At 38.8% G+C, this 11,038-nt stretch overlaps 1 protein-coding gene and 1 long non-coding RNA gene across 2 annotated transcripts; one reads left to right on the top strand and one right to left on the bottom strand.

Annotated features, from left to right (window-relative positions):
• Positions 1–1,066: 1,066 nt before the first annotated feature.
• LOC103377874 (uncharacterized) lies at positions 1,067–6,683 on the bottom strand. Its single transcript, XR_521455.3, has 7 exons — positions 6,352–6,683; positions 6,135–6,226; positions 6,013–6,040; positions 2,515–2,637; positions 2,380–2,436; positions 2,065–2,203; positions 1,067–1,990 (listed from the first exon to the last, which is right to left on the bottom strand). It is a non-coding gene; the product is annotated as an uncharacterized LOC103377874 (long non-coding RNA).
• Positions 6,684–6,780: 97 nt separating this feature from the next.
• On the top strand, positions 6,781–9,547 carry rhbdd1 (rhomboid domain containing 1). The gene is made up of 8 exons (XM_008308841.3): positions 6,781–7,028; positions 7,655–7,820; positions 7,948–8,227; positions 8,386–8,518; positions 8,687–8,775; positions 9,096–9,134; positions 9,228–9,341; positions 9,435–9,547. Exons 2-8 carry the CDS (start codon positions 7,668–7,670, stop codon positions 9,527–9,529), a joined length of 903 nt encoding a protein of 300 aa, XP_008307063.1. The 5' UTR covers positions 6,781–7,028; positions 7,655–7,667; the 3' UTR covers positions 9,530–9,547.
• Positions 9,548–11,038: the final 1,491 nt, after the last annotated feature.

The following is an 11,038-nucleotide window of genomic DNA, read 5'->3' as shown; positions in this document are numbered from 1 at the left end:
CTGCCAGATTATCTTTAAATAAAGAAATTAAATGGATCTGACAGAATTTTCTTTGAATTAAATAAATTAGTAAAAAATTAAGTTTTTTTTTCACTGCGGCCCAACACCAAATGACCTATGGACTGGTACTGGTCCGCAGACCAGGGGTTGGGGACCCCTGATCTATACAGTCTTCCAGTTACAACCGGCCCTTCAAGGGGAACTGTACTGCTAATGTGGCCCCCGGTGAAAATGAGTTTGACACCCCTGCTCTAAAATGTAAAGTGTATTTCTGTATACCGTGATGTAAAACAACCATATATGTACTCCATATATGTACTCAATATGGTTGTTTTCTTCTTTGGTAAATAGCGCCAGTTCAGTTTTATTTTGAAGGTTTCCTATGTTACGGGTCGTAGTCATAGGTGAGTCCAACGCACTTGACTAAACGCCTTCTGCTCATGTCTGCCCTGCGTACCACTGTTACTATAGCAACAACTTCACCGCCAGCTCCACGTCGTGATCATTGGAGGAGAAAGAAAGAAAAGACAAGAGATCCATTAGCATAACTTTGAAATTAGTGTATTTACGAAAGAATTCGACTTGTAAACATGTCGTCCATTCAAGAGTCGAACAAAAACGTGTAAGGGAAAGCCCAGCGTGGATGAGCTGAATAATTAATTAAGGAACGAAGTCAACTGGTTAATCACACCTGTTTGGAATTGATACGAAATTGTGAGGTTTCACTCATTCAGCTGCGAACACCTCAAACATTGTATGGAGAACAGAAATGATCTATGAATATGTTGAGAACTGTTTCAAAAACCTTGGCAGAGTAAATTAAAAAGTTAAAAAGAAATAAAGCTTTTTTTAAATACAACAGGAATTCAAATTTTTGGTTGTTGTTGTTTTTTTTACTTTTTCCCCTGGGACAGGGTCATGCAGATTAAGCATACTTGAGAGTCAGTCATACTTGACTTCAAGAGGAAATATTTTACATTTGAACTTGAAAACAGAAGAGGAAATATTTTACATTTGAACTTGCTGCATATAATACAGAAGACAGGTGCACACAACAGAAAACCTGGGTTTAGTTTTATCCCTGATGTGACCAAAACTGAGGTCAGTGTCTGGGCATTTAGCTTCATGGAAGTTAACATTTTGTCCTTTGTTAATTTCATTGTGCTTACAAGATATAAAAAATAAGGAGGGCAGGGAAGACAGAGTGCAATTGCATGAAATTTAATGTAGTTTATTTGAACATTTTAAATGAACATAACTAAAAAGGAATGAAGGTCCCGGCCCAACAAAACAAAAGGAAACTGCCAGTCCATCCATGCAGTTGACAGAGTAACATTATGCCTACAGATACACACACAAAAAAAAATTAACAGGACTACTGTGGACCTCGACTCCAAAGTTAAACAAACCAGGCAACCATTAACTGAATCACCATGGATTCTCATGTCTAGTCCTTGATGAGGCCAGAAGGAAACTGATAAAGTAACTACAAACGCTTGATCATAAAGAAAATCTTCATTTATTCTGTTCTAAATTACTTTGCATTACTTTAATTACTTTACATTGACTAGTCGGTAGCTTTTTTTAGAGGATAATGTACCATGGATGGACCAGGTCACAAAAGCAGAGGGATCCAACTCTGATTTTGTAAACTGCATACATGGTACAACACTAAATAAGAATTCATGAGTGGATTTCGTGAAGAACAAGGGGTGAGGAAAAGTTAGGTTAGTAGTGAAGTGAAGTGAAGTGTGAAGGAAATCCAGCTCATTAAACTCTGTAAACTAAAGCAAAGCAAAAACTAAACCTAGGATCAAGCGTTAAGTTTAATTCATCAGTGACCAAAGACCACATCTTTGAACAGCCATGAAATGTCATGCTGATTTGTAAACGGTCAACCTTATGACTATTTAAAAAAAATAATAATAATAAAAAAAAAAAAAATCCATATTCTGCCACGCAGGGTTCTTGGATTCCTTGGGGTCAGTACCTAAACATGGATAAGTGAAGTAAGTGTTCAGCACAACAAACTGACCCTAACAGGTGTTGTAATTTAGTACAAACCTTAAGACACCCAGGAGGAAGGAGGCGGGTCTGGATTATCTTGGCTACAGTCGTGACTTGATCTGACTAGGATGTAACTTCTCCAGGTTCTGTAGTCTCACGTCTGCTTTCCATGCTCATTGATACTGGGTTAAACATTCTGAAAGAACAAAACAAGAGCAAATGAGTTACAGTGACCCCGAGAGCGGAAAGAACAAGACAAAATAAAATTGAGCCAGTAGATTTGAATAAAAAGAATTACCATTCAAAATTTGGTCACATGACAGTGGAATTTGGTAATGGAAAATGAATATAGAAACTCAATCCCTGCCTCACCTCAGGTCCCTTTAACCAGGATCCAACTTCTTCAAACTTCAACTGTCCCATAGAATCCTAGAGACACAGATCAGATCAGTCAGTGCACAGATTAAAGTAGAACAGATTTAGTTATGGTCAATGTGAGGAACAAACCTTAAGAAAACCTGTGGCTGAGAAAATCTTACTAATAAGGAGTTGGTTCATGTGGGCCACCTTCACCCTGTAGTCCAGGATCCAGATTTCCAGAGCTTGTGTGTGGATGCAGCGTCAACACATCTGGATAATAAATGGGAATAAAGAAAGTCTTACAGTTTAATTGATCTAACTTGGCACATTCAGTCAATAAAGAGAAGACTTGAGTGAAACCTGCACCACCCACATACAGTGAAAATAGAACTCTTTTACAGCACTCACTGAGGTTAAACATCATTTAAATAAATTAATAAGTGCATTCATCTCCCAGGTCACTCAGCCCTGAACTTAACATATAACTATACATAAGAGCGCCATTACCCTTTGCCATCCTCTATGCTCCATTACTCTAGATAACCAACATTTGGGCAGACACTGAAATGTTTGATCTACATCTAAACAAATGATTTCAGCTGAATTAACTCCACAAGTAAGCTAACATTTAATAATATATCTATATACATCCAGTAACAAAATTACTGGTCACATCGTCACAGTTACAGCATTCCATGGATAGCCAGAGTCACAAAACCAGAGGGTTCCATGTCTGGTTTTGGAAACAGTGTCCACAGTGTGCTAAAGAGGATTAATGGCTTGATTCCTTAAACAGAAGAAAAGGGAAAGGACAAACACCATCCCCTTTAATGAGTCAACTCAGTTAACTTTGTTCTGGATAGAACGACAGGACACCAAGCTCATTACATCCACACTCACAGTTATGCAAATAGGTAAATTCTGTTTAGCAGACATTACCAGAGTGGTTTGAGTAGTTAAATAAGATGAATCATTTGATTGAAATGGGAACAGACCATCACAGAATAGTCACCATTTCTTCATCATTATGCTTAACTAAGAATTGACCTGAAGGACCCAAGTCACACAACCTGACTGTGTTAGACAGTTAGCCCTAACAATTAGCTCACTGGATGGCCAATGTTGTAGTGGTAACGTGGAGAGTTTGCTACTAAAATCTGCTCCTCTACTAAGGTTCTAGTCTCTAGATTTCCTTTACCTTTCTAAACTTTACACAAAATCAAAAAGTTAAAAAAATGCAAGCCAAGTAAATTGGGCAGCGATTAACAAAGGTCTACATCAGTTCCTTCATCTTCTGCGATTCAGCTCACAAACATTGTCGATACAATTTTTAAAAGAAGTTTTAAATATTAACTTAATCAAAGTCTTGGGTTGTCTCTTTGCCAAGTAGATTTTCTATTAAAGAACCTAAACGCGCAACCTAACCTGTATGCCTACCAGATAACCCCAGCATGTTTAAAAATTTATTAACTTAGCCCTGCAACTATTCAGTAAATTGCGGCAATTTGCAGAGGACAATAGTCCCCTGGTGGGAGGCCTCCCAACGTGTCGTCCTAATACCACAAAGGGCTTACAAGTCTTTAACAGGAAATGGACTTGGCAGAGGGAGACAAGCCAGCTCTTAAAGTCCAAACTCTTTATTGACATGAAAGACCATTTAGGGCCAAATAGTGTCACAGAGTTTGACTGAATTGGCAAGTTTAAATTTGACATAAAGTTTAATTTAAAAATAACATGTATGAGCTGAAATCTAATTAAAACCCAACACCTGATGACTCCACAGCAGCATATTCATGGGCCTCAACAACAAAGTCAAATACTTAAATAACCTTACAGTACACTTCTTATAATACTAAACACCCCGGCCCCAACTTTCAATATACTTTGGGCAACAAGCTGAAAATTAGCAGCACGTAGTAGATTCACAACTGGCTTAATATTCTGACAGGCACTCAGCCCAGCTGTTGGTGACCCTGATCAACTCAGAACAAGCTGTACACCAGTGAAACATGCAAAATGCAGATAAAGACGAACATAGAGGGTTATTCAAAAGGTGCACAAGTGCAAACAGACAAAAAGCACAGACAGCGATCGTGTCTTGTATACAAACCCATCATATACTATACCATGACTGGTACAACTTTTTAAACAATGGTCCTTTGACCAAAAGCAAGCTACTACAATAAACAGTTCCATATGTGAGACATAATTAGGCTCCTGAATTAGTCAAGACAATATACATGCATACACATTTACAAAAGTCTAATAGTCAAGCATAGTACATAGTATAATACATAGAAATATACACTGACAAAAGTATAACTAGAAAAAAAAATACAATCACAAGTCTCAGTCAAGCAAATACATAGAAATTTACATTGACAAAAGCATTACTAAACAAGCAAATACATTCACAAAAATATAATCGTCAAACAAATACATATGAATACACATTGACAAAAGGTTACAAAAGCAAGGAATACACATGACTTTTAGAGTCCTGGACAACCATGTTGATAGGTGAAGTTGGAATGCAGGCAGTCACACTCTGGACAGCAACTGGACAGCCAGAAAGTTGCAGCAAGTGAAGTGGCGAAAACTGCAGAGAAGGACAAGGTCTTCCAAAATTGATGCAAACGATCAGGACATCCAAGATTGACGCAATCGATCAGGTCATCCAAAATTGACGCAAACGACCAAAATTGTAGAAAATGACCGCAACGTCCAAAATTGTAGAAAACGACGCAAACGCAACATCAAAATTGGAGAATGTTATAATTATTCAAACTGCCAGTGAACACTAAAACTGCCATTAGATTATGATTGACGCAAACGACCAAAATTGTAGGAAATGACCGCAACGTCCAAAATTGTAGAAAACGACGCAAACGCAACATCAAAATTGGAGAATGTTATAATTATTCAAACCGCCAGTGAACACTAAAACTGCCATTAGATTATATTACTCTTATAAGGTGTAAAATTACACCCCTAATGTAATGTTATTAATAAGCTCTTTATCTTCTCTTCATCTAAGGACAGGGACAGATGGAGGCCAACTGGATAGCCATCCAGCGAAGAAAAAAGAAAAAATCTGGACTCACCTTTTGTCGACAGCACCTAAAAAGTAATACTTGTTTTGTCTCAATGTGTGCAGTAACATCTTCACACTCAAACGAACTGCTGAGCTTTAAAACCACTCAAGTCATTCAATTAAAAGTCCACATCACACTGCAGACACTCCATCACCTACAAACACCGAAACCATCATGGTCAGAAATCAGAGCCAACATTTACCTACTTGCCCAGCAGTTCCACAACCACACCATTGAAACAGACAAAAGAACCTAGAACCTAGTCACAAGAACCTAGTTATGCCAACCACTGGCAGAGAGACGACCACGTGCACGTACACCGACTAGCTAACAATCCTCCTGTTTGTGGCTCTCGCCCCAAAACCCAACTTTAACAGCATATAAAGTAAAGACGGGATACAAACAGGGCGAATGGCAGGTGGCCATTTTCTGTTTGTACTGCCATGTTTCAAACATTCAAACACACATTTAGCAAGCACAGCGGACCAACAGAGCAAAGCGGCGGCGCAGCGACCGCACAGAATAAAATAGAAAAGACGACGCTCCCTACTGTGTTGAAGATCTTCAGGACGATCAATCTGGAAAATAAACCAGTGAGATAGTCGTATTAAGTGCCGAGTCGTATTAAGTGCTGAAGTTTTAAAGTGGAGTGTGTCTCCACTGTTAGCTCACCTTGTATTTCAGTTCCAGCAGTATACCTTGTCGCGGACAACTTCGACCTCGTTTTCGTGCGCAGAAATCACAACGCATCTGTTCAACCATTGCTGGTTTCAACAAAGCAAAAATAATAAATCCTTAAACAATGTTCTCCCACTTAAAGTGAAGTCAGAGTTATTTAACTAACCGAAAACACAGTCAAAACGCCAATACAAATTCAAAAGTCACTTACCTTTCCATACCGGACCAGACCGAGCCGCCAATAAGGAATAACACCGTTCACCTCTGGCTTTTATAATGAGCCTAAACTTTTTTTCAACGTCTGACGTAACACGCCGCGACATTTTTTTTCATCAGTTCTGTTCTGGTTCATCTTTATGACGTAGCTACACCGACAAAACAATGGCTGTGTCCGAAAACGCAATTACAAACAATTAACAGTCTTAAATGAAATGACAGTTTATATGTTATATTTTAATGCAGCATAATTAAAAGGATACAACATGTACTACCTAAATCACCGAGCGCTTTGACTCCTTTAATTTATTGGTCCACTCATTGGGATGTCCCTGCAACCACATTTCTTTCCACTGAGCGGCGCAAAAGTCCTGCGTCCCCGTTCACTCACTGAAATTAAAAGCAGAAGAGGCTTTGTTGATGTCACGTGACATATGACGTAGCATTACAGCGAGTTGACAAATAATCGTTGGTTTGAAAACAGGACGAAATTCGGAGAAACGCTCCATTATGAGACAGCAGCGTTAAAGAAACGGACCTTTCACTTTGTATGCGAAGAAGACAAGACCTACTGACTTTTAACAGGAACTCTTAATGCGTTAGCATTAGCACTAGTTTAACTTATAACGTTAACAACCCAGAACGATTCTGCCTACACTGGGAGTACAGTAGGTATGCTTTCCACTCTACTCTGTATTACTGTACATCAGTAATGATAGTTAATAGTGGTGTTCGTCAACATAATTTATCTTTTAAAATGTATTGTTAGTCCGTCCATCGATAATATACAGTGTAATGAGTCGTCTTTTATTAACCCAGGTGTAACTGTAACCCAGTTACAATTCCTTTACTACGAGGAAGTATTGAGAATGCAAAAAAGACTAGCCGTACATTAACGAGTCAGGTTTCCAAGAATATAGTCGTAAATTTATCAGAATAAAGTCCTGATATGAGTATAAACGTAATAAGACGACAAACTCCTTTTACATTTGTGATTGTGATGCTGATGGGACAGAATATTTTTGTAAATTTACAACTTTATTCTCGTTAACCTACGACGTTAGTTAAATAGACTTTATTTACATCACATTTGACTTCTAAAAACCCATTATCTTTCACTTTCACTGGTCTGAATATTCCATTCGACTTTATTGTTGTGAATATACAACTTTTAGACGTGTTTATTGCTATTTTACCCTTAATGTGGTCCTAATACTCTGTCGTACCTTACCTTAAGGAACCTGCACTCTCTACCTCAATCTCTATTGTTTCATAAAAAATTTTTATCATTGTCTCAGGTGCTATCTCACAATGCGTACTCGACAGAGAAGCTCCCAGCTGGGCCTGTTGCTTTTGGCCTCACAGCTGTTTCGAGTGGGTCTGGACAACATCCCACCTGTCACCATGGCTGTGCTTGCTCTCAATGTGTACCTGTATATTTTTCCTGCAGCACCACTTTTGCAGGTCAGACTAACTGTAATTAAACACCAACCAATTACCTGTAATAAAAATTCTATATTCCTCTGAAAACATTCCATGCATTATTGCCTTTTAGAACTCACATAAAAATTATTTTTGGTCACATCCACAGACCTGTATAAGTGTGCAGCAGGCATACTGGCTTAAGGACTGGCGTCGTCTCCTGCTGTCGCCGCTGCACCATGGTGATGATTGGCACCTCTACTTCAACATGGTGTCATTCCTCTGGAAAGGAATGAAACTGGAGAGACAGCTTGGTGGAGCCTGGTTCCTTTATTTGCTGTCAGTCTTTTCTCTGCTCACTGGAATAGTGTATCTAGTGTTGGAAGCAGCATTGACAGAGCTAACAGAGGACCCATCCTACAGCATGACCTGCGCTGTCGGTTTCTCAGGTACAGAGCACTGCGTGCAATGTTGGAGTTGTGCTTTTACAACTCTAAATGAACAATAAGCTCTATATATTTATAATCATACACTCATATACAACCAACTTCAACTTTATTAATTAGTATATTTTTACAAAAATGTCTCTTAATGGCTTTGCTGCCAGGTGTCCTGTTTGCTCTGAAGGTGCTCAATAACCATTACAATCCTGGAGGTGTGACATATGTGGTTGGTATCCCCATATCAAATTCCCATGCTAGCTGGGTAGAGCTGGTTTTGATCCACATCACGTCTCCTGGGTGAGTTATATTAAAAAAAAGTGAAAATGTTTAAATAGTCTTTATTTTATTTATTTTTTCTAGAATTAACTGTTATTTGTATGTGCAATCTGTAGCACTTAACTAAAAGTGTCCACAAGATGGCAGTGTTTTGTAATTTACGCTGAGTTTTTTTTTTAATATCTTCAGGACTTCGTTTGTCGGTCACCTCTCAGGTATCTTGGTGGGTTTGCTCTACACTCTAGGCCCCCTAAAGGCCATCATGGAGAAATGTGCAGGTGCGAATTTATGGGTTTTTTTTGCATTCATTTTAAATTAGACCAAAGTCTCTCACTTTAAATAAGTAAAGTCTGAAATGTATTTTGATGAAATGTATTAATCAGTCTTTCATCAGACTAAATAATTTAGTTTTTTTAAAGTTACAAAACATGTAAGGGAACAAACTTCAGCCTCAGTATTGATCTGTATACAACTCAGTCAGGCTTAGTGGATAAGTTACAAAACATGTAAGGGAACAAACGTGCCTCAGTATTGATCTGTATACAAATCAGTCAGGCTCAGCGGATTTTAAACGGATATTGTCTGTTTTGCTCATTAGATTTTCTGACATCAGGTAGAAACAACTCAGGAACTTCAGGTATGTACAGCAGAATATATGCTTCACAGAAAATGCACAGCACATATTTCCTGTATACAATTCATTTAAAAAAATGCTTCCTATGATGCTCAGGATATCATCAGTATCCATCGGGTAACACATCAAATCATTCAGAATCACACACAGGCGGGCTGACGGAGGAGGAACAGTTAGAGTTGGCCATCAGGAACAGCCTGAACGACAGAGGTACTGTATATGAGGAGAGTGTTGATAATTTCCAGAGAGTGTCGCTGCGTTCTAAATTTACACTGTATACTTAATGACTGTTTACTTTTAAAGGACAAGCAAGACACGGAGGAGCAACTCCTCCTCCCTATGGTTTCAACCTAGCAGAGGAGATCAGACTGAGGAGACTGAGGCGGTTCGACAGCTGAACTACCAGGTAAAACAAAGAAGAAGAAGAATTCACACCTGACGCCTCGTCCAAAGTGCCTGCAGCACAGTGATTCAACCACCAAGTTACTCTCATTCATTGGCTTCTTTCACTCAACCAGTGCAGTTGTTTGCAATGAAATGACTTGTGTGTTTATCCCAGAGTTATCTCCACGACATATTAACTCAAAGCCTAGAAGCAATTGGCTTCTCTGGAGCAACATAAAGGATGATTGAACAGAGTTAATCAAAATATTAATATTTTTGTGTCATCATATATGTAAGTATTTCATACTCCTACAGTATATTTGGTATAAATGCAGTTCCTGGTTGTTCTTTAGGTCCTAAGGAAGACCACCTCACTGCTACGACTAAACCTTGTTATAGCTTTTGCTAAAAAATTTTGTTTTATGCTTTTGTCATAAAAAATAAAGTTCTTTATTTTTGATAAATACACAACTGTATTTTTTGCTTTGTCAATCGACACAAAAGTACTCATTGTATCGCGCTTCACTGCGTGAAGATTATTTGACAATATAGAGTATATCGCTACTTTTATTTATGACATTAACAGGGATACAACATGCAGTAAGAAATACAACAAACACATTCTTCAATATTTAAACATTGAATATTTTCAGTATGACGTTAAAAACAATGGGTCACTTATTCCTGGATCAGAAATCAGAATTCTGTCTGATAAAAAAACTATACCCGTCATCCTGGGGCCGTCTGTGAGGCTACAGCTCTGACCTTGTGCCAAAGACATTGGCAGTAATGGAATGTGAACACAAATGGTCACTAGACACTTTAGCACCACATCATTAAACACAGCTGTAAATGGTTATATGTCTCTGCTGTCCGTCTGTTTGCTCCACCCGAGGCACGTTAAAAAAAAAAAACAACCCAGGGTCAACATTACGGAGGCAGCATCCAAGAAATTGCATTGTTGGCACATATTCCACTAACACCAGAGGCATGATGGGAAGTTGAACTAAGGTAACTCTGATAGCATCATTCCTAATGGTTATGAAACCTCAGTTGGTGTGATCATTGAGGTAGGTGGTGCAGTAAAAACCCAGATCTGTTCTCAGAGGTTGGAGACAGAGCTGCTTCAACATCGGGTGGACTTCAGTTTGGGTTGTTTTTTTTTTTTTACCTTTTGCCAAGGACAGAGTGTGAGTTGTGAAACACAGATCTGCAGAACAAACAGTAAGACTGACAAGTGAGTGAGGTGATGGAGACGGGGATGGCACACAGCCCAGTACACGCTGCACTTACTCCCTCCATGTATCTCTGGCTGTGCTTCTGTGGTGTCTTGTCTCTTCCTGCGCCGTCCAGATTTTGACAGCTTGTCATCTCACATGACAACTCTCCTGCCGTATTTACATCCAACTAAATGCTTGTGTAAAGAATGTCACCAGCTGTGACCGTCAGTGAGCATTAGATGGAGGAAACAAAAAACAAAAAAACCCGTCACCTGTGTGTAACATGGACCCTGAACACAGTTG

The sequence above is a fragment of the Cynoglossus semilaevis genome, chromosome 4 (genome assembly GCF_000523025.1).
Source record: "Cynoglossus semilaevis isolate Cse_v1.0 chromosome 4, Cse_v1.0, whole genome shotgun sequence".
NCBI lineage: Eukaryota > Metazoa > Chordata > Actinopteri > Pleuronectiformes > Cynoglossidae > Cynoglossus > Cynoglossus semilaevis.
Note: the sequence above shows the minus strand (reverse complement) of the source record. Positions and strands in the feature narration are given on the sequence as shown.